Here is a 24,514-nt window from a genome sequence, read left to right on the forward strand (position 1 = left end):
AGCTCGTCCGCATAAGATACAGAAGTCTGAAGACCCGTACGTCCAGACTTAGGAGCAGCTTCTTCCCCACAGTTACCAGACTTGTAGGTCCACCCAGTGCAGAGTGTGGTTGGAGACCACAATTGCCGATGACCCAGAGTTAACCACCCCCCGTCAGCAGAGTCTTATCCACCACAAAGTAATCAATCCATGGGGACACTCTGTGCACATGGAGAAGTACGAAAATTCCTTCTCCCTCGGCCTCCCAAACCTCCACGGATCTGCAACCCCACCATGCGCTCCATGAACCCCTTCAGCTCCTTCGCCACTGCCGTCACCCTCCCTGACCGTTCCAACACTGGCTCAATGACCGTATTAAAGTCGTCCCCATAATCAACAGGTGCTGTTCCTGCCGGTAAAATTCCAGTTTAGGCTACTAAGTTTAGATATGCAAATAAATAAAATGATCTCCAGTCAAAAGATTTCATCTGCTCTGGGTTGGCGACAGGGGAATAACGTATATAAAAAAGATGTGGTTAAAAATATTTTTATGCATCGGTGGCTTGTAAATTGTAATGAATGTAGTCTGGTGTGATGTGAGCAATTACAATAGCGGTATTTCTACATCAAGGCTACCTTCTTGATATGTTGTTTGATTTTCACTCAGGCGTTCAATATGTTAATATTAATTAATATATGTTTTTCTTAGCTCCTGTGGTATTATCAGGTATTGCAGTACCCGAGAGGCTGTAGACCATTGGGTAAACCTAGGAGTTTACCATTGGCTGTTTGGTATGTAGCTCCGCCCTGACAGGCGGGGTATAAGAACCGGTGCCGTCCCAGCAGCCCTCATTCTGTACCGAAGCTGCTGGGGAACAGATCTAGTCTATTAAAGCCTTCAGTTATGTTACAACCTCGTCTTTGAGTTTAATTGATCGTGCATCAGCTCCTTTAACATTTATGTAACATTTTTCATAAATTAATGTAACCTCCAAGAGAAGGAAGACCGTTCTACTGGCCCTACGGTCCAGGACTCTCCCCGTCTCCCGCTGGCAGGAAGTCCTCCCGGAGGCCCTCCATGCCATCCGGTCGCTGCATCAATTTAGTAGATTACTCTTAAGCTGAAAGAATGGATCTCCGAATCAAGCCGGAGTGTCTACAACTCAGCCCCCACGCGGCGAACTCGGCTGCGATATTTAAGCACTGGCTGGCGTGTTTTAAAGGCTACCTCGATACGGCCGGAGGCACCCCCTCAGGAGAACAGAAACTGCATCTCCTGCACTCGAGAGTAAGCCCTGGAATCTTCACCCTCATCGAGGAGGCGGGGGACTATGATGCTGCGATCGAACTGTTAAAAGGACATTATATACCCCCTGTAAACCAGGTCTACGCACGTCACCTGCTTGCAACTAGACGGCAAAGCCCCGGGGAATCGCTGGCGGACTTCTACCGTGCGCTACTGGTGCTCGGCAGAAACTGTGGCTGCCCGCAAGTTTCGGGCAGCGAGCACACGGAACTTCTAATCCAGGATGCCTTCGTAGTAGGTATGAGCTCCTCAGAGATCCGCCAAAGATTCTTAGAAAAGGACACACTGGGACTGAGAGAGGCACGGGCCCTGGCAGGGTCCATGGATGTTGCCTCCAGAAACGCGCAGTCTTATGCGTCCGACCGCGTGGCGGCCCCCTGGGCTGCGTGGCAACCCGCAGCGGCAGCCCCACTGACCTTTCCCATGTCCCCCCTGGCCTGCGCTGTAAGACAGCCCGCTAACTCCGTTGGGCCCCGCTGTTTCTTCTGCGGGCAGGCGAAGCATCCCTGCATGCGCTGCCCGGCCCGCACCTCCACCTGCAAAGGGTGCGGCAAGAAGGGCCATTTTGTGGGGGTCTGCCAAGCACGAGCTGTGGCCAGGGTCTCCAGCGACTCCGGACCGCCGCGGCAATCTTCCCCTCGGGCCCCAGATGGCCAGCACTCATCCCCCCCCCCCTATCCTAGGGCCACGTCCGACCCACGGGTGTGGCCATCTTGCCCCTCGGCACCACGCTGGACGGATGGGCGCCTCCATTTTGTCCATCCCCGCCGCCATTTTGTCCATCCCCGACCACCATGTGTGATCCATGGGAGACGCCATCTTGGATGGGGCCCCAGCACGGCCGACTACACGCGGCCCGATCGCAACCCGCAACTGCTCCATCTGGCCTCGGTGACGCCGGACCAAAATCGACGTCGGACACTCGCGACAGCAACGACCACGGTGTTCATCAACGGCCACGAGACGTTGTGCCTGATCGACTCTGGGAGCACGGAGAGCTTTATACACCCCGACACGGTAAGGCGCTGTTCACTTGTTACCTACCCTGTAAACCAAAGAATCTCCCTGGCCTCCGGGTCACACTCAGTGGAGATAAAGGGGTTCTGCCGAGCAAACCTCACTGTCCAAGGCAGGAAATTCAACAATTTCTGCCTTTATGTCCTGCCGCAATCTGCGCGGCTACACTCCTGGGGTTGGACTTCCAATGTAACTTGCAAAGCCTGACCTTTAAATTCGGCGGCCTTAATCCCCCCTTACTGTCTGTGGCCTCGATCCTTAAGGTCAACCCGCCTTCCCTGTTTGTGAACCTCACCCCGGATTGCAAACCCGTCGCCTCCAGGAGCAGACGGTACAGTGCCCAGGACCGGACCTTCATCAGGTCAGAGGTCCAAAGGCTACTGAGGGAAGGCTTCATTGAAGTGAACAACAGTCCCTGGAGAGCTCAAGAAGTGGTGGTGAAGACCGGTGAGAAACATAGGATGGTCATTGACTACAGTCAGACCATCAACAGGTTTCCGCAGCTGGATGCGTACCCTCTCCCCTGCATATCCGACCTGGTGAACAGGATTGCGCAATACAAGGTCTTCTCCACGGTGGATCACAAATCCGCTTACCATCAGCTACCCCTCCGCACTAGTGACCGCAAGTACACTGCCTTCGAAGCAGATGGGCGGCTCTATCAATTTTTAAGGGTTCCCTTTGGTGTCACTAATGGGATCTCGGTCTTCCAACGCGAGATGGACCGAATGGTTGACCGGTACGGCTTACGCGCAATGTTCCCGTATCTTGATAACGTCACCATCTGCGGCCATGACCAGCAGGACCACGACACCAACCTCCGGAAATTTCTTCAGACCGCGAAAATCCTTAACTTAACGTATAATAAGGATAAATGCGTATTTAGCACCAACCGCCTAGCCATTCCCGGCTACGTAGTGCGAAATGGAGTTATAGGCCCCGACCCTGAACGCATGCGCCCCCTTATGGAGTTCCCCCTCCCGCACTGCCCCAAGGCCCTGAAGCGCTGCCTCGGGTTTTTCAGTTATTACGCACAACGGGTCCCCAACTACGCAGAAAAGGCTCGACCCCTAATCCAGCCCACAACCTTCCCCCTGTCGACGGAGGCCCGCCAGGCCTTCTGCCGCATCAAAGCAGACATTGCAAAGGCCATGATGCGCGCCATCGACGAGTCCCTCCCCTTCCAGGTCGCGAGCGATGCTTCCGACGTAGCTCTGGCCACCACCCTCAACCAAGCAGGCAGACCCGTGGCCTTCTTCTCCCGTACCCTCCATGCTTCAGAAATTCGCCATTCCTCGGTCGAAAAAGAGGCGCAAGCCATAGTAGGAGCTGTGTGACATTGGCGGCATTACCTGGCTGCCAGGAGATTCACTCTCCTCACTGACCAACGGTCGGTGGCGTTCATGTTTGATAATGCACAGCGGGCAAGATAAAGAACGACAAGATCTTGCGGTGGAGGATAGAACTCTCCACCTACAACTACGAGATCTTGTACCGTCCTGGGAAGCTAAACGAGCCTTCCGATGCCCTGTCCCGAAGCATGTGGACCGCCTCCGAGCCCTCCACGAGGAACTCTGCCACCTGGGGGTCACTCATTTTTTCCACTTCATTAAGACCCATGTTGCTAACTTTTGCCTTAGTTTAATTGCTCTGTTTTATCACCTTTGCTCTTGAGTCACCAGGTACCTTTATGATACCGCCACGTGGTTCAAGTCCGAGTAATGATCAATAATCCAATACACCGATTAGTAAGATTTAAATCTAAGCACATTTATTATACACAGCAATCACTACTCATGTACAAATTCTACGTCTAAGCTACTTCTACGACTAACAGGCCAATACTTAACTTGGAACTGGCCCACCAGGTCAGGGAAACGAATGGCCTTTCGTTCGGGTTCTGAGCCTGCGGGATTCGAAGTTGGTACAGATTGGTAGCTAGGAGCGCCTATCTCGTAGCGAGCGTTGAAGTAAGACTTAGTGGATATCGGCAGCGGCTGAACTGGTCACTGTCAAGGGTTGGTTCGCGTTGCTGAGTGACCCGGTCAAGAAGAACGATTTGAACTTGGGCTTAATTCCTATAGACCCCAGGGGCTTCCCGCCTTTCGGGGCGGACCCTGTACCTGGTTCCAAGTGATTGGACTTTGTCCCAATCACTTGGTTCGATTTTCTCCAATGCTGGAACGGTTCCCTGACCGATGGGCGGTCCTGAGGTGGACGTTCACCTCCCATTGTGTAGGCTTCTGCTGGCGCCACGGAGTCTGGTTTGGCTTTATGTGGCTAAATGTTGCTCATTGTTCCCGGGGATTGCTCATTAATATGCAGGTGGCTGGTGTTTTGTTATGCTGGTGGTTGCTGGTATCGATCTTGTCTGGCCTTTCCAGAGGTTAATACACACTCAACCTGCAGCTGCTCGTTTGTGTCCTGTTGGCTGACTTTCCCATCAGCCTTTGCCGTTCGCCATTTTAAATCGGGAGTTAGCCAAGTTAAATCGGGAGCTAGCCATTTTAACTGGCTACATCCGCAACCTGCCGTACTCCATCGAGGAGGTCAGGACAGTCACCAGGAACTGCCAAATCTGCGCGGAGTGCAAGCCGCACTTCTACCGGCCAGAGAGGGTGCACCTGATAAAGGCTTCCCGTCCCTTTGAATGCATCAGCATGGACTTCAAAGGCCCCCTCCCCTCCACCGACCGCAACACGTATTTCCTGAACGTGATTGACAAGTACTCCCGGTTCCCATTCGTTATCCCCTGCCCCGACATGACTGCAACCACCGTCATCAAGGCCCTCCAGGGTATCTTTACACTGTTCGGGTTCCCCGCGTACATACACAGTGATGGGGGTCCTCCTTTATGAGCGACGAACTGCGTCAATTCCTGCTCAGCAAGGGCATCGCCTCAAGCAGGATGACCAGTTACAACCCCCGGGGAAACGGGCAGGTAGAGAGGGAGAACGGAACGTCTGGAAGACCGTTCTACTGGCCCTACGGTCCAGGACTCTCCCCGTCTCCCGCTGGCAGGAAGTCCTCCCGGAGGCCCTCCACGCCATCCGGTCGCTGCTCTGTACAACTACCAATCAGACACCTCATGAACGTCTCCTTGTCTTCCCCAGGAAGTCCTCCTCCGGGACCTCGCTCCCAACCTGGCTAGCGACACCTGGACCCATCCTGCTTCGGAAGCACATGCGGGCGCACAAGTCGGACCGTTGGTCGAGAGGGTCCACCTGCTGCACGCTAACCCCCAGTACGCCTACGTGGCGTTCCCTGACGGCCGGCAAGATACAGTCTCCCTCCGGGACCTGGCGCCCGCCGGAACCCCACACGCACCCGAACCATTGCCCCCACCCCCTCCCCCCCCACAGCACCTCACTGGGGGGTCGGTCCTCCCGCCGCTCCTACCTAGGCCATCCCACCCACCGACGCCCCCTACAGGTGCGCCCCTCTTGTGTCAACCGTTTGCCCCACCAGCGCCGTCTAGGGGTGACGAAGCTGCCATGGAGGACAAAGCCACGCTCCCGGAGTCGCAGACGTCAGGACCCCCACCAGAATCACCACCGAGGCTCAGACGGTCCAGGAGGATGACCAGGCCACCCGACCGACTGATTGCTTCACTGTAACTGTAAATGAACACTGACTGTATATATCTTCCACGCTTGTAAATATTCTCGACAACCCTGTAAGGAGGTATCACGGTACCTCCATATCTGATCATACCATGTTAAATGCAATTGTAATCACTGGCCACCACCCCCGCCGGACTCTTTTTTAACAGGGGGTGAATGTGGTATTATCAGGCATTGCAGTACCCGAGAGGCTGTAGACCATTGGGTAAACCTAGGAGTTTACCATTGGCTGTTTGGTATGTAGCTCCGCCCTGACAGGCGGGGTATAAGAACCGGTGCCGTCCCAGCAGCCCTCATTCTGTATCGAAGCTGCTGGGGAACAGATCTAGTCTATTAAAGCCTTCAGTTATGTTACAACCTCGTCTTTGAGTTTAAGTGATCGTGCATCAGCTCCTTTAACATGCATGTAACATTTTTCATAAATTAATGTAACCTCCAAGAGAAAAAATTGGTAATTCCAGAATATTAGTTGTTATGATGATATGCTATATAGAAATGAATTTGTATATTCATCTGCTGGATAATATATATCATTTGTATATGTATATATATATATATATATATTGCACTTAAAAAAACATTGTGTATTAAACACAGACCAAGATCCCAAAATACTCTTTTTGATTATGCTAGCTAAGAAAAGAATGTTGGGCAGTACATTGGAGAAGTCCCGAATGAGCCAAGACTTTGCCCAAGCAGGTCACAAATTACATTATCAAAACAAGATTGCTGCGAAACATTGGAAAGGGACCAGCACTTCAACAAAATACTTACTGTTCAATTTCTTTGCGATATCTCTCTTGTTCTTCAGTGGTTTTCTGTGAAATCTCTAACTTCCTTCTAAAAATATTGAACATTGTTTTAGAATAGCACTACTTTATTTTTGATTAAAATGCAAGATTAAAAAAGAACACATTTCATTCAATTCATACCTCAGTTTCCTAATTAGATTTTCCCAATGTACCTCTTTTGAGGATACATAATCTAAATCCATCCTTCTTTTCCCCTCTCCTTTTCTCTCCTCTCATCCCCTCGGGCATATACAATTTGAAAGATACTGTGAACTGCCTGTCACAGCAGCTTCCAAGGATATGGGGTGGGATTCTCCGACCCCCCCGCCGGGTCGGAGAATCGCCGGGGCCTGGCATGAATCCCGCCCTCGCCGGTAGCTGAATTCTCCGGCACCGGATATTCGGTGGGGGGTGGGAATCGCGCCGCGCCGGTCGCCGCCCCCCCCCCCCCCCCCCCCCCCCCCCCGGCGATTCTCCGGCCCACGATGTGCCGAAGTCCCGCTGCTGGAATGCCTGTCCCGCCGGCAAGGATCAAACCACCTCTCTTACCGGCGGGACCTGGTGGCGCGGGCAGGCTCCGGGGTCCTGGGGGGGCGCGGGACGATCTGACACCGGGGGGGTGCCCCGACGGTGGCCTGGCCCGCGATCGGGGCCCACCGATTGGCAGGCGGGCCTGTGCCGTGGGGGCACTATTTCCCTCCGCCTCGGCCACAGCATTTACCATGGCCGACGCGGAAGAGACCCCCCCCCCCCCCCCGCGCATGCGTGGGGATGACGTCAACAGCCGCTGACGCTCCCGCGCATGCGCGGACTCGTGCCGGGCGGCAGAGTCCTTTTGGCCCCGGCTGGCGTGGCGCCAAAGGCCACGGGGAGCGGAAACCACTCCGGCGCGGGCCTAGCCCCTCAAGACCCCTAAAGGTGCGGATTTGGGGCGGCCCGACGCCGGAGTGGTTCTCGCCACTCCATCCCGCCGGGACCCTCCGCCCCGCCGGGTCGGGGAGAACCCCGCCCATGATACTCCATTTTATTTTCTCTTCGACGCCACAGGAATGAATGACATCCACTTTAATTTCTATACAGTTACGCAGTTGAAATGAAGTACTCAGCGGCAGAGGGTAAATCAATCCTGAATTGTTGTGCCAATGGCAATGACTGTTGGATCAACAGCCAGCAACACCAGTGTGACAACCATTGTTATGATGTATCATTTGAAAGTCATACGTATTCAGTGGGGCAGAGGTTACCAGCATGCTACCTGTCCAATATGTTCTTTAAAAAACAGGTCCTGAGGCAACATTCCTGTGTATATTATGCTAACAATAGAACGTTTCTACGTATTGAACAGGGTAAGGATTATAGCTGGATCGGCTAGAACAACAATTGAATTGGCATAACAAATGAGTAATTTAACTAAAATTTAATTTCTTGGCTCCAACAATGGCTAATCCCTTGCTGCTGTGAAGTTCAACCCACAATCAGGCTATAGTGAGGCTGCCTCTAGAGGGAGCATTATCATTTCATTTATACAAAGGCCAGGGAAACAGACTTGGCCACTAATATTACGAGCTGCAGATTGTGCAAAATTGATTGCAGAATCTAGCGAGTGTTAAACAGAATAAGAGCAAAAAAATGAAACCCATTAACTTTTGGACTAACTACTTTAATATGACCTCAGAAATGTAACACTCGGGAATTTACTTCGACACAGATTTACTCGCAAAAGACATCAGTTTAATTTTAATCGCATAAACAGACGGTGATTTTAAAAGCGGGAATACTCCAGCCACTGGGATTCTCCGCACCCGTTGGCAGTGCACCCCCGCCCGTGGGTTTCCTGATGCCGTAGGGTGGCTTCAATGGAAAATCCCACTGACAAGCGGTGGGAAAAGAGAGTCCCGCCACCAGCGACTAGCGCTGCCGAGAAACACGCAGCTGGGGGATCGGAGAAACACGCAGCTGGGGGATCGGAGAAACACGCAGCTGGGGGATTGGAGAAACACGCAGCTGGGGGATCAGAGAAACACGCAGCTGGGGGATCGGAGAAACACGCAGCTGGGGATCGAAGAAACACGCAGCTGGGGGATCAGAGAAACACGCAGCTGGGGGATCGGAGAAACACGCAGCTGGGGGATCGAAGAAACACGCAGCTGGGGGATCGGAGAAACACGCAGCTGGGGGATCGGAGAAACACGCAGCTGGGGGATCGGAGAAACACGCAGCTGGGGGATCGGAGAAACACGCAGCTGGGGGATCGGAGAAACACGCAGCTGGGGGATCGGAGAAACACGCAGCTGGGGGATCGGAGAAACACGCAGCTGGGGGATCGGAGAAACACGCAGCTGGGGGATCAGAGAAACACGCAGCTGGGGGATCGGAGAATCCCACCCTTTATCTTTTCAAGGTGAGAAGCCACATCAAATTATCCCCGTCAGTCTAGTTTGTTAAAGAATTCAGAACTGTAATATTAATAATATTCCAAAAGCTATATATGTTCCATGAATGAATTAACTAAATTACAAACATCATTCTTTGATGCATTTAGCATGTTGCAGATATCTTCCAGCTGATGTGCACAATAACCATAAAACTATGTCCTTTGGAACGGGAATTCAGGAAGGGGGGGGGGGGGCTGGCCTTGCCAAATATAATGAATTATTACTGGGCAGCGAATATAGCTATGGTTAGGATGTGGGTAGTGGGAGAGGGGTCGGCGTGGGAGCGGATGGAGGCAGACTCTTGTAAGGACACTAGCTTAGGAGCACTGTTGACAGCGCCGGCCATGTACTCCACGAGCCCAGTGGTGGTGGCGGCCCTGAGGGTGTGGGGCTAGTGGCAGCAGCATCTGGGGTTGGAGGGTGCCTCGGTGTGGGCACCAATCTGCGGGAATTATAGATTTGGGTTTTGAGGGTGGCAGCGGGCAGGGATCGAGCAGTTTGGGGACCTGTTTGTGGGGGGCAGTTTTTTCGAGTTCAGAGGAATTGGAAGAGTAATATGAGCTGCTCAGCGGGAATGGGTTCCGGTACTTACAGGTGTGGGATTATGTCAGGAAGAAGGTGTCATCCTTTCCCAACCTGCCGCCCCACGTGCTGCAGGACAAGGTGGTATCATAAACAGGAGTTGGCGAGGGTCGGGTGTCGGAGATTTATAAGGAGTTAATGGACTGGTCGGGAACCCCGATTGGAGAAGTCAAACAGAAGTGGGAGGAAGAGCTGGGGAGGGAAATGCAGGCTGGGTTGTGGGAGGGGGCTTTGAGGAGAGTGAATACATCCTCTTCATGTGCCAGGCTTAGCCTAATTCAATTCAAAATCGTTCATAGGGCGCATATGACGTTGGCCAGAGTGAGTAGGTTCTTTGAGTGGGTGGAGGACAGGTGTGGCGGTGTGTGGGGAGGCCGCGAACCATGTTCACAAGTCCTGGGCATGCCCGAAGCGGAAGGGGTTTTGGCAGGAGTTCGCGGACATAATGTCCGAGGTGCTGAGGGTGAAAGTGGTCCTGAGTCCAGATGCGATATTTGGAGTGTCGTAAGCCCCGGGAATGCAGAGGGGCGAGAGAGGCTGATGTTTTGTCCTTTGCCTCCCTGGTAGCCCGGCGACGGATTTTGTTAGAGTGGGAGTACGCGGGGTTGCTGAAGCTGGGGGTGTGGGTAAATGACCTGATGGAATTCCTCAGGCTAGAAAAAAATCAAGTTCACCTTGAGAGGGTCAGTGGATTGGTTTGCCTGGAGATGGAAACCGTTTGTCGATTTCTGCAAGGGCTGTTAAGATGTCAGCAGTGTGTGGAGGGAGAGGGAGAGAATAGTGTTCCACAGATTCACCACCTTCTGGCTGAAGAAATTCCTCCTCATCTCTATTTTAAAGGATCGTCCCTTTAATCTGAGATTGTGTCCTCTGCTTCTAATTTTTCCTACAAGTGGAAACATCCTCTCCACATCCACTCTATCCAGACCTCACAGTATCCTGTAAGTTTCAATAAGATCTCCCCTCAGTCTTCTAATGCAGCAGTGGAAGGCCTCAACTGCAATGTGCGGAGTTTGCACGTTCTCCCCGTGTGTGCGTGGGTTTCCTCCGGGTGCTCCGGTTTCCTCCCACAGTCCAAAGATGTGCAGGTTAGGTGGATTGGCCATGAAAAATTACCCTTAGTGTCCAAAATTGCCCTTAGTGTTGGATGGGGTTACTGGGTTATGGGGATAGGGTGGAGTGTGGATCTTGGGTGGGGTGCTCTTTCTAAGAGCCGGTGCAGACTCGATGGGCCAAATGGCCTCCTTCTGCACTGTAAATTCTATGATTCTATGATCTGAGCTGGAATTTAATTTGACCAGTTTGCTTGAAGGTTTAGCCTCATACTAAACATGGTGATGAATTGATTGAAATTATTACATTTTAAAAAAATCTTTTGAATGGATTCAATGGAAGTACCATGATTGAGTGGCACCCACACCTCTGCATCAGCAGGTTGTGGGATCAATTTCCAATAAAGAGACTAGAGCATGCAATTTAAGTTGACACTTCAGTGCTGCACCGACAGAATTGTACTGGAATTTTGGAGGTCTTGTCAGATGTTAATACGAGGTGATATTTGCCCTCTCAGATGGATGTAAAAAATACCATGACACTATTTTGCAAAATAATAGATTTCCTCTTGTACTCTGGCTAATATTTGTCCCTTAACCAATGTCACTAAAACAGATTATCTTGTCATTATCATGGTCACTCTTGTTTCAGGTGGCAGGTTCGCTCAGTTGCCTGGACGGCTGGTTTGAGATGTGGAGGAATGCCAACAGCACGTGTTCACTTCCTTTACTGGCTGAGGTTATTCATGAAGGCCCTGCCTTCTCAACCTTTCCCTCCCCTGAGATGTGGTAACCCTCAGATTAAATCATAGATCATAGATCATAGAATTTACAGTGCAGAAGGAGGCCATTCGGCCCATCGGATCTGCACCGGCTCTTGGAAAGAGCACCCCACCCAAGGTCAACACCTCCACCCTATCCCCATAACCCAGTAACCCCACCCAACACTAAGGGCAATTTTGGACACTAAGGGCAATTTATCATGGCCAATCCACCTAACCTGCACATCTTTGGACTGTGGGAGGAAACCGGAGCACCCGGAGGAAACCCACGCACACACGGGGAGGATGTGCAGACTCCGCACAGACAGTGACCCAAGCCGGATTTGAACCTGGGACCCTGGAGCTGTGAAGCAATTGTGCTATCCACAATGCTACCGTGCTGCCCCTCACCAGCCAGCTTAGAAAGGGGAGAGCAGCCTACGGTCCTCTGTGATTGTGGCAACATTTTACTCTTCTGGCATTCTGATGTGCACAAATTGGCTGCTGCATTTCCTCCAATAATGAATACTGTTCATAAGTACTTAATTGGCCAAAAAGTAATTTAGGACATCCGGAGGTTGTGAAGGTGATTTTGAACTTTTAAATCTATTTCCTTCTAACAGTACAAATAAATGAAGCTATTGTTCAATCGCTGCAAAACTTTTCTTGCAAAATAATACAGCAGTAGATTTAAGTTTACTTATAGTTCCATTAGCAAAGAATAGAATTACCTAATCAGACAGTGAAAAATAGTGTGCTGAACGCTTTGCAGGTAAAAAGAAACAGAGGTGATCAGGAACTTTAACCAATCTGTCTCGGCTCATTTGAGAGCAGGGAAAAAAGCTACAATTTCTCAATATTATTGGAAGCTGAACTTCTTGCATGACAGACCTCAAGGAAAAGGTGACCCATAAAAGATTAATGTTTCCATATTTTTTCTAGACATTTTTGTTGGTTCCCTCAGCAAAGAAATATAACTGGAAGATGATGCCTGACTGAGGCCATTTTGAAAACGGCATTACATGAATTTTGTTTCATGTAGAAATCCAAACAGCATCTTAAAAGATAACAACTCACAGCCTCTCCTTCTCTTGTTGTTCTTTCACAATCTTGTTGGTTTCCATCGCTATCTTTTTCTGGTGCATCAATTCCTGGCGCTCATGCTCACGTCGATAATGTTCATTCATTCGTTCTTCTTCTGTCTGGAATAGCTCTTTCCCCTGGATTGAAAAGCGCAACATGAAGAAATAAGCTACTGATATTACTTGCATTCACTACCAGATGGGGCCAGAAGGGCTTTCCTTTTTATATGTAGCCCTTCTGTTCATTTCTTGGTCTAGTGAGAGGTTTTCATGAGTTTCATCATTATCTTCAACGATAAAGAAGTACAATTATTTCTCATTATGTTTTAATTCATCATCCTCCACTTTCCATCATTGTAGAAAATGTTTGCTAAACCTAACAAAGATATGAGGTTATGGAATTAGTTCCACTCATAGTGGCTGTCCCTGGAACAATAACCTTATGGATGCAAACATGACCTCAGGAGAAGCATATTATGCTTTATAACTATTCTCAATCTTCCCCCACAGATGCATTGTGAAAGGGCATTACACGATTTGGGAACCTTGGATTATGCATAATAAAACGCATTTAAACGATGACAACTCGACCCAATTCCAATATCCTGGCCAATAAACCCATGGTATAATCTGTCCCTAAATCAAATGGAACAGGAACACAAAATCTTATTACAGCACCAAATTAAATATAATAAAATAAATAATTAACTAAAATATTTTGAATTCTACTATACACACAAAAGACAGATGAAATGGAAATAATAAAAATATAAAGCAAGTCAATCAACACTGAAACTATGAGTTAAAATGGGTCTGTATGTTTTTCTTTGAATGAGGGGTCGTGATTAGCCATTTTCTGATCCCACCACAATCAACACAGATTTGAACGGCTCGCTGCATCCAGTATGGGGGAGCCTGCTGCAAGGGAGGCTGGAAAGTCGAGGTCTCTGGGTCACAATGTCTGTGCTTCAAGGTCAGGTTATATAGAAACCAAGGTCAGAATGCAAATGGGGTGGTAAATGCTGTACAGTCCTGTCAATGTTTTCAAAGAAAAATACAACCAGTGCAACAGATGCCCTTGTATTTAAGCAAGCTCCAATTGTTTACTGCTGCTTGTTAACAAAATGGTAAATCTCTTTCCCTTACATGAAAAATAATTACAAACTAGTTATCCAATTTACCCCTGACAGAGCAAATCAATTTGTAGTAGTGCAAATAATTTTTCAGCATTCATAATGCGAGGCCATGAAGAATGATATATCAAGTGAGGAGCAACTAGCTGTCAAGATATCAGTGTCACCATCAGGTTCAACTCTACCATTAATTTGAGTCTCGGAGCCACATCCAGATATGACAGACTCCACTGCTGTTTCACAATTTGACCAGAGGTTACCAAGAGATAGATTTGATTGCCTTCTAGGTTCTGCCATTCATTTCTTTTTAATCGTTCAAATTTAAAACGCCAATTATTTGTGATTTATGACATGAAAGATTGCTCCACCTGAGGGCTGATCATGTACTCGTCACGAAGTTTCCTTCCCACTGCCATTAATCCATTAGATTACAATTCTGATATCCACTGGTCACTCATGCATTCTCTCTTTTCATTTCACCAATTAAGCAATTTATGGCCTTTGTTTCAGTTTAAAAATAAATTCATATCAATGATCATGCCTGAGTGACCATCAGTACCGCTCCCTTCACATCTTAAATCTTTAATTCTTGATATATTTATTTTCCATAACATTTCAATATTTTAGTAGATTTAATTAAATTTTCATTTTAATATTTGACTTCCAAAGATTGAATCGACCATAATTTTGGTATCTTCTGTTCAATTAAAATTCACTATTACTCAATAAAAAGATCTATTGTTATTTTAATTTTTCATTTATTACTGATTACAATGGCACACTAAATTATTTATGTCATCTAAAATATTGGATAGAGATTTATTTTCAAGTTTGAGAGTACAAGGCAATGGTAGTTGGGAAAGGAGCTGCATGGCAGCGGTTTACAACACACAAAGGAGCAAATAGCAGAATTCAGGAGACAGCAGTGACAGATTTATCCTCCAACCCATGCTGGGTAACTCCATGGGAGATAATGCAACAATATATTAAGAATCTGTCTGTGAACAGTTCCTCTTAGCGTATTCCACTGGAATCAGGGTGCATTTATGGTGTAAACAGTTTACATATGCAGTTTCCATGACAAATGTGGATACAGGAATTTCTAATGGACATGTAAAAAAGCAACACTACGTGAATGAGTTAAAATTACACCTGCAGTCCTGGTTCAATTACCTCTTGTTAGCTAATCTTGCTTCTCATCTTGCCTCCCTATTTTGATGCTATGGGAGATTGACCAGATTACTTTTTAAAAAAATGATCACCTAGTTGAAGAATCAAGATATCATCGAAAAGAGCACAAGGAAAATCAGAAAGTAGCTTTGGTTACTTATTAGCATTTGAAAATATCTAGAAAGTAGTCATTATGTGATTTATTTTATATAAATGAGGAATCATTTGATGTATTTCTTAATAGAAGGCATCTCAAGTTCTTCACATGATCAAAACGAGCTTCTGGGCACAATCTAATGAAGAAGTTTCTGGGTGGGATCTACTGGCCGCGTTGCACCCAAAAAGCAGCGCTGTGCAACGTGACCGGTAGATGTCGGGAGATTCTACTTCCAGGATCTGCCCAGTTCGGCATGCCTTCTAACCCGATCTCGCGTCGTGATGTGAATCCTGCCCATTGTGGGCGGGATCACTTGCTGGAAAATCTGCATATTTGAGTAAAACAGGTAGTCTCACTCTAATATGCGTTCCTGAGATCTAACCAAGGCATGGGATCGAAGTCCCTTGCCTTGGAGGCATCGGGTGAGCGCCGTTCCGTACTGGTCTTCACAAACGGGGACCAGATGGAATGGCACCTGCGGGCGCTCCCAGGGAATTGGAGGCCCCCGGGTGCCTGCACTCTTGGCAAGGTGGCAGCCTGGGACTCTTGGTGCCACCTGGGGGCTGACACTGCCAGTCTGGCAGTGCCACCTGGACGGCCAATCCCACCATGAGGGCAGCTGCTGCTGGGTCCAAAATATCAATAATTTAATATCTGTAAGGAATTGGAGAGTGTGAGAGACCGACAATCAGTTATAGTACCGACTCTGCGACCCTCGAATCCCTCAAGCCTCACCCACCCTTACATTCTCTGCTATCTCTCAGGGTGCCATCTGATGAGTCGGTTATGCTGGGGGACCCTGCTCTGCACAAGTACCCCCGGTTACAGCAGGGACTCCTGGGCGCTGAACCCCAGGCCCCAGATCCCCGTCGGGAACAGTACTGGGGCCGGGCTCCCTGCCCCGATCCACACACCCACTTTTTGTTCGCGGGGGTGTCCCCAGTCCTGTTCTAGGGTGTATGGTTATTGGCTGCTGCCCCTGCAGTTGTGCAGCCTCCAGTATTCAGGCAAAGTGTCCAGGCCTCACAGTCTGCTTGGGCTGCTGGGCAGTAACACTCACCTATGAAATGGCACGTCGATCCACCGGAATCCACTTGAGAGCTGTGATTTGCTTACATTACTAATATTGCCAATTCAATTTTAGTGATAGCCTTCAGCTATGCAGCGAGAGGATGGCACAGTCGGTGGGTTTAAGGTGATTTTCACCATATTACCATGGATGGGGCTCTGTTCTGAGAGTGGTCGGTGGGGCGGTCAGGCGGAAGGTGAAGTTGCACCCGATAAGAGTATACACGGTCCGCGGGGTGGCATGACGGACCCATGGGCTGTGAGCCCCTCTCTCTCCCCCCCTCCCCACAGCCCACGGGTGACCCTCCAATGATGACACCCCACCCCCCCCCCCCCTTGCCTCCAGACTGAATGCGTTTTCCAAGATGTCCACTCGCCTCCTCCGACCCCCACAGCAGGTATTTTGCCAGTTTCACATTTTTAAATAGGTGTGCCACTGGGCGCCCGCATGACCACTCGCTGGGCAGCCAGTTAGATCACAGGAGGATGTTAGATAGGAGATCCTTCCAGCTAATAGGATGGAGATTGGGCTTAATTGGTGATTATTGGTTTCTTTCCACACAGATTCGGATCTCGCCAATGGGAGCGGGCCGTTGGATCTGAAAGCGATCGGCGCCTGACGTAGTTCCCGAATTCGGACTCTCCCGCGATCTAATCGGCTCACTCGGATTCGTACCCGGCACGGCCATTAGGTCGCGCCCCGATTTTGTTAGGAGCTGGGGAAATTTACTGTGACTTTATGGTCCATTTTAACTATTAAAGCTGCTTTTTAGACATTTCCCCAGAAACATAAGGTGGAAGGTGGATTGGGAGGTAGTGATTAGTGATGAAGCTCCAGTCACCATGGTGAGGGGCAAGGTTGTTGGAATAGCTGGCCTTGTCCTGATTTTTTTGTATGTCCATACTTTTAAAACTGAAGCAGGTTGATTCCTGATGCTGCTTGAACACAGGGGCTTCGGTGATGCACCTTTTTTTAAACTTTATTTTGCCCTTTTTTCCTTGCAAAAATATCATCCAGTGAAACTTGTTCCCACCAACTTTCTCCTCCCAAGTAGAATATTCTTCGTAGACTTAGTAGTATGCAACTTTGAATACAACAATCTATATTTTTTGACAAAGTTACAGCTGTAACTGTACTGGGACTTAATTTCAAACTATCCTCAAATAACCTTCAAAAAGCTTCCTCTGCAGAAGAATCATATGGAATCGAAACATTAACTCTGTTTCTCTCTCACAGATGCTGCTGGACCTGCTGAGTTTTTTCAGCATTTCCCATTTTTATTTAAAGTTTCCAGCATTCACCGTATTTTGCTTTTATTTCAAAACCACCTGTTTTCTTGCTGCTGTTCTCAATGTGGTTAATACTTACCGCGCCTGTGAGTACAACGATCGTCAGGCTCCTACTGCTTTTCAGCACCCGGACAGCCTGTTGCAAAAAAAAGCAAAGATTTCTGAATCATTGCAAAGCAAACCTACTTTGCTTTTTTGTCGCAAGGTGAAAAGAGTGACTATAGCCCTACCCACCCTTTGGATGGCAGGTAAAATCAGCTTGTGATTTATGCTCCCAAACGTCCCTGGCATATTTTACTCCAACCCACACCTCTGAGAAGACATCCAGGACAACCACCTGAACTAGGTGAAGTATTTAGTTAAATACGCAGATGATAGGATGGCATGTGGTGCAGTGGTTAGCACTGGGACTACGGCGCTGTGGACCCGGGTTCAAATCCAAGTCCTAGGTTACTGTCCGTGTGGAGTTTGCACATTCTCTCCGTGTCTGTGTGGGTTTCACCCCCATAACCCAAAGATGTACAGGTTAGGTGGATTGGCCATGCTAAATTGCCCCTTAATTGGAAAAAAATAACTGGTTACTCTAAATTTATGAACAAAAAAAAAAATACGCAGATGATTGTCTGGTGACATCTTTGGGCCCAAACTGTAACTTTGGTGTAAGCGAACAAGTCTTCACAAGAAAGTAGTTTTCCTGTCAGGGTGATGACAACAGAAAGAGGATTCTGAACTGTAGAGAAAATTTCAGGCAAGTCTTTTTACTTGGGACAGCAAAGTGGCACAGTGGTTAGCACTGTTGCTTCACAGCTCCTGGGTCCCCGGCTTGGGTCACTGTCTGTGTGGAGTCTGCACGCTCTCCCTGTGTCTGCGCGGGTTTCCTCTGGGTGCTCCGGTTTCCTCCCACAAGTCCTGAAAGACGCGCTGTTAGGTGAATTGGACATTCTGAATTCTCCCTGTGTATCCAAACAGGTGCCGGAATGTGGCGACTAGGGTTTTTTCACAGTAACATCATTGCAGTGTTTAATGTATGCCTACTTGTGACAATAAAGATTATTATAAGTAGGGTGCTCTTTCCAAGGGCTGGTGCAGAATCGATGGGCTAAATGGCCTCCTTCTGCACTGCAAATTCTATACTCTATGATGTACTTGGCCAGGAGGAGCCAAAAGGAATGCTCCTCCATCCTCCACAAAGGAACGTAAAGACTCTATTGGCCTGTGAGCCCTCTTCCACAAAACATTACTGAAACCCCACTCCCTACAACATAACAATGTTGCTAGAAAGTCTTCCTTTGGTATCAGCTGGCAGCTTCCCATCAGATGAAGTTCCCCACTCACTCACTGGATAGCTTCTCACCACTTTTTGGTGGTGGGTCTCAGGGCAACATTTTGCCTGGCAGCATGCAGAGGAGGCATGGGTGCCAGCCCACATACTGTAAAGGCTGGTTTGGCGAAGAGGTTTGCCACTCCTTTGCCACCCACCTGAATTGCTCTTCAAGTTAAAAACATTGTCATGGGAATGTCACTTTAAGAAATGGTTGTCTTCTCAAGTGGCTGCAGTGATGTCATTGTGTGGGTGGAGCTGGACTCTGGCTCTGCTTTTTACTTTCGTTTCGAGCTGGAAGCTGTTTTTAGCTCTGAGATTTAGTTTCATTTTCAGTTGGAGAGCTGCATTCAAACTAAGGAGATATATTTTGGCCTCTCTCTCTGCATGCTAAAGAATGTCTCCAGATCACTTGATGATTTCAAAGTAATAACTGTTTCTGTAAGGAATGCAAACCTACTGTCTTTGTTAAAAAGAGTCTTTGACTTATGGATGTTGTCAGGAAAGTTACTAAGGGTTACCTATGGAGTATTGTATCTGTGGGGAGTATCAGTGTTGGTAGTTGATAAGATGTTTACTGTGTGTTTATTAAAGGTTAACTGGATTCATAGAATAAACATCGTTTTTGTTTTAAAATACTTCAGATCTCTGTTGCATCACACCTGTGAAGTGGGCCCTTGTGCTCCCCATAACCAAAATCTATTAAAAGTTGTGGTTCAGGTGAACTCCATGATATATTTTGGTGTTCTCCAAGCCCTGGGCCATAATACTCAGCTAAAATGTTTTGTATTGTAATATGTCATCAAAATATAATTTTCATGGGATGCTTTATTTACATTGCATCCAATTGATGGTTTAGACATTCAATGCACATGTTGGTCAGTGTTTGTGGAAAGAAAAATGTTCTAATATTGGTCCTAAATTTGCTGTTGACTAATTTGGACTAATGTTCCCATGTGATAATACCAGGGATGGGATTTTCCATTCTGAGCATCAGCCCAGGGCAGGAACCAGGAGTGTTTCCTTTGTATTGGTCGCATTATATACTCTTCCACTACTGTGAAAGTGGATACAAAGGGGAATATAATTTTAACCTAGCTCCCTGGGTGGGAAGCACAGGGGATCAGGTGAAATGTCAGCTTTTATAACCTGATCAATATTTATTTTCATTGACTTAATGGAGTGTACAATTTACCAGGATATAAAACCAGCCTTGCATCCAAACCCATCAGTTCCATGACAGGCAGGTTAGATTAAATGTGTTCCCGTTTTGAATTCCTTTAACAAGTGTGCCCTGTCGTCCTTGTTAGGGAAGGAGATAAGAAAAAAAATCAAGGAAAGGCTGAAACATATTTTTTTTACCTCTCTATGATCCACATTTGTAAAATCTACTCCATGTACTTCGACAATTTGATCTCCAACCTGCATTTAAAACAGAGAAACATTATATATAGGTGTAGTTTGACAATCAATGCTCAAATATTGTAAGATGTCATTCTATACTTCATTGAGTTATGTCCCGAACACGCTACACATTCAGTGCCTTCATATTGATCATCAGACACGATTAATGACACGGAGGGATCATCAATTACAAATGCATTATTAGTTCCAAAAGATCTTACACAAATTTGAAACGTGACAAGGTATGAAGAGGATTACAAGTAATGAATAATGGGTTACTAGGTTAGGACACATTGAGTGATTTTGGAGACAGAACCAACTGCAAGAGATGTACTTCTGTATTTCACAGAATGTTAAAGCACAGACAAAAACATTTGGCCCAGCTTGCCTGCATAAGCCTCTTAGTCTAATTCCTTTCTCTTGCTCAGCTGCCATACACTTCCATTTTCCTCTCCATAAACTCCTATTAAGCTTCCATGGACTCTACTTCAGCAATGGCTTGTGGCAGAGAAGTTGACATTCAAACCACCTCTTATGACAATTAATTAAACTCCAATGAATGTTAGTCTCGAAACAAAGTAGGATCTAAATCCTGAGGATCCTTGTATAAATCTGCACCTGTTGGTTCTGATGCAGGCAGCATGCCAACTGCTATCAATCACATTCTCCCCGTGTCTGCTTGGGTTTCCTCCGGGCGCTCCGGTTTCCTCCCACAGTCCAAAGATGTGCAGGTTAAGTGGATTGGCCATGCTAAATTGTCTTTAGTGTCCAACAAGAGTAGGTGGGGTTACAGGGATAGGATGGAGGTGTGGGCTTAGGTAGGGTGCCCTTTCCAAGGGCTGGTGCAGACTCGATGGGCCGAATGGCCTCCTTCTGCACTGTAAATTGTATGGAATCACAGCTCATAACTCGTTTTCCTGTGGCCAGGATTTCATTGGCCCATCACAGCCCGTCTCCCCCTGGATATGGCAGCCCATTAGCTCTATGGGTTAACATCAATCCCTGCCCTCGACAATGACAGTGCTGACACAATCCCAGAACCCTGGAGGTTCCTCCCTGGGCTCATCCTCCAGCCCCTGCTGGTCCGGCGGTGCCTCATCATCCTTGTCCTTGTCATCAGTGGTGGCCACATGTTCCTCATCACCACCCTCCAGCTCGTTGCCCCGCTGCTGTGCGATGTTGTGGAGGAGACCACCACAAAGCGAATGACCCTTTGTGGGGTGCACTGCAGTGCACCACTGGAGCGCTTGAGGTGTCAGAACTGCATCTTGAGGATCCGATGCACCGTTCAATCACAGCCCGGGTGGCCACATGGGCCTCATTGTACCGGGTCTCCGCTTTGGTCTCCGGACTTTCTGGCCTTATGGGCCCTAACACTATGTCGAGGTGGGTCCCCAGACAGTACATCAGGAGTGGAGGCGGCCTGCTGTGATTCCTGCCCTGGGATCTGAGTTGGCGGCTGCCTTCTGGAGCGACCGGGCCGGATGGACCCAGCTGCTGCTCAGGCATCCAAGGTGGCATGGTGCCACCCTGTTCTGCCCACTGCCCACCAGATGCGCCAGGGACAGGAGGGAGGGAGTGCGAGGTGCTGTGGTGTTCCGGTACCTCCCCTGTGGGAGTCACAGGCACAGACCCAAAACCTTCTCCTCCCTCAGGTGCCTGGTGGTGACCCCTGGGCTAGTCCATGGGATGGGGAGTGTGAGCGGAGCTATCCCCCGAGGCTCCTCTGCCACCTGGCGCTGCCAGTCCTGGGGGTCTGCTCTGGTCTCGAATAGCATCTGCATGCTCGTGGCCGTGGAGCACAGGGAGCAGACCATCTCCGTCTGGGACTGCGCCACATCACACTGTGACTGTGCTACCTCCCTCTGTGTCTGCGCCACGTCAGCCAACGCCTGGGCAATGCTGCCGATGTTCCCAGCCATGGCCCGCTGAGGGACGGCCCTGCAATGTCCAAGTGGCTCTGGCACATGGCTGCCCGTGAGACAGAATGCCCGAGGCGTTGACATACTGATCCATAGCCAAAACCTTCGTTCCCCCCCCCCCCAATGCATCCACCGCGGATACCACACATGCGGTGTTGGCCCCGGTGGTATGCATGATCAGCACTACCTCCTACTCTTGCATGTGGTTGGACTCCTCCAACTGCATCTGCAGTTGCTGGATGTTCGCCGACAACCCCTCATGTAATCCCTGGCTCTGCGACTGCATCTCCACTGTAGATGGGACTGTCTGTTCTAGAAGCAGAAAACCCATCTGGATGAAAGGTAGTCCCTGGGATCAGCCCACCATTCAACTGTCCTGGGGGGGGGCCTCTGGAGTTCCTACCTCCACCTGATGTACCAGAGCAGTTGTGTGATGCGCGCCAGAGAGCGTCCCAGGAGCCTCTTCACTAAAGTGCCCAACTGAGATGAACGTGCTGGAGACAGTTGTGACGGGAAATCTGTGTCATCCCCGGACTCGAGCTCCGGGTTGTCTTGGGTCTTGTGAGACGAGCTCCCGTCCATGCTGTTGTCCTCGTTGCTGCTCGACACACGGGGGGGGCTCAGGCTTTGCCACTGACTGGGGGGAAGGGTGGTTACGGGTGTGTGGGAGGGGGTTCGTGCCAGGGGCACAGTGCTCCCTAGTCACCCTGCCTACCCTGAGGAGGTTGTGCAGTTTCTTCCAGTCCAAATGGTGTTGCCCTGACCACCTCTGCCACCTGCACCCAGGCACGACGAATGGTGGTGGCTGGCAGCCTCCTTCCTGGGCCATGGTACAGGGTGGTCTGCCTCTCCTCACCCTTCCAGGAGGGTCTCAAGCTCACTATCTGTGAATCTTGGCGGTGGAAGTCTTGCTGCCATCTTGTTGGCTGGGATGGTGTGCGTGGGGAGTGAAGCGTGTAAATACGGCTGCAGTTTGTCAGCCTCCTGAGTGTCAATCGCGAAATCGGGGAATCCCGCACCATTTGCATTGGAATCGATTGTGTTCCACGTGGTGCCGGTGCTAGTCCCTCAACAGTTGCTGTATCGGTCCAGGTCCGGGACCAGTTCGAATCCTGTCCCTTGTCAAAAAGCATTGCTAAAATCTATGTATGCCACATCCGCCAAGGGCCACCATCAACCCCATTTGTCACCTTGTCAAAATTCAATCAGGTTTGTCACACATGACTTGCCCTCAACAATCTATACTGGTTTTCCTTTGCTCATCTCTGCCTTTCTAAATTGAGGTATATGCTGTCCGTCGGAATTGATTCCAGTAATTTCCCCACATTTGAAGTTAAGCTAACTGGACAATAATTGCTTGGGTTATCCCTTTCTCCATCTTTAAGTAATGGTACAATATTGGCAGGCTTCCAAACCTCCGGCACCACAACTATAACCAGGAAGGTTTGAAATATATAGAGCGGAATTCTCCCATCGGGAGTCTAAGTGTCGACGCCAGAGTGAAAACCGGAGCCCCCTATTCTCCCGCCCCCGGGGGGCTAGGAACGGCGTTGCGTCATTTACGCGCGCCGGGCATTGGCGCCGCGTAACTGGCGTCACCAGCGCATGCGTTGTTGCCGTCCTCCACGAGGCCGCCCTGCAAGAAGATGTCAGATGGATCTTGCGGGGCAGCGGAAGAAAGGAGGTCCTCCTTCAGAGAGGCCGGCCCGCCAATCGGTGGGCACCGATTACGGGCCAGACCCCATTTGAGGCCCCCCCCCCCGGTGCAGGAACCCCCCTCACCCACAGGCCGCAAATCCGACTTGCGTCACGTCGGAAAAATGGGTCGATAGTCTCCGGCCCGAAATGGGCTAGCAGCGACGTAACGGGATCCGCACTTGCGCAGTGGTTCACGCCGTGCAGCGTCATACGCGCTGCACGGCGTGACGGCTCATAAGGCCGCGCTGCTCCCCCCCCCACCCGACTGGAACACCCGACCGCAACACCCGACTGGATGGCTGGCCGTCGCTCAGCCCCGAGGTTCGAGTCACGGGATGTGGAGGCGCTCCTGGACGCGGTGGAGCAGAGGAGGGACGCCCTGTATCCCGGGCACGGCCGCAGAGTTGCCCCATGCCACAGCCGGCGTCTGTGGAGGGAAGTGGCAGAGGCTGTCACCGCTGTGGCCCTGACACCACGGACAGGCACCCAGTGCCACAAGAAGGTGAACGACCTCGTCAGAGCAGGCAGGGTGAGCCTCCCCCATATCCCCCCCTGCCCATAGCCCCCCCTCCCCCATATCTCCCCTCCCCCATATCCCCCTCCCCCATATCCCCCCTCGCCCATATCCCCCCTCCCCATATCCCCCATATCCCCCCTCCCCATATCCCCCCTCCCCCATATCCCCCATATCCCCCCTCCCCCATACCCTCTCCCCCATATCCC

The 24,514-nt window shown here is 49.5% G+C and overlaps 1 protein-coding gene across 5 annotated transcripts in view; it reads right to left on the reverse strand.

Moving 5' to 3' along the window:
- Positions 1–24,514, reverse strand: part of ush1c (Usher syndrome 1C) — a 420,683-nt gene that overhangs the window by 229,061 nt on the left and 167,108 nt on the right. For all 5 annotated transcript variants that reach the window (XM_072466296.1, XM_072466295.1, XM_072466293.1 and 2 more), the window contains exons 10-13: positions 20,130–20,189; positions 17,526–17,582; positions 12,624–12,766; positions 6,700–6,765 (exon numbers count right to left, since the gene is read on the reverse strand). In XM_072466296.1, the coding sequence (XP_072322397.1) occupies positions 6,700–6,765; positions 12,624–12,766; positions 17,526–17,582; positions 20,130–20,189 (326 nt within the window). The remainder of the gene's footprint in view (positions 1–6,699; positions 6,766–12,623; positions 12,767–17,525; positions 17,583–20,129; positions 20,190–24,514) is intronic.

Source organism: Scyliorhinus torazame, chromosome 10, assembly GCF_047496885.1.
Source record: "Scyliorhinus torazame isolate Kashiwa2021f chromosome 10, sScyTor2.1, whole genome shotgun sequence".
NCBI lineage: Eukaryota > Metazoa > Chordata > Chondrichthyes > Carcharhiniformes > Scyliorhinidae > Scyliorhinus > Scyliorhinus torazame.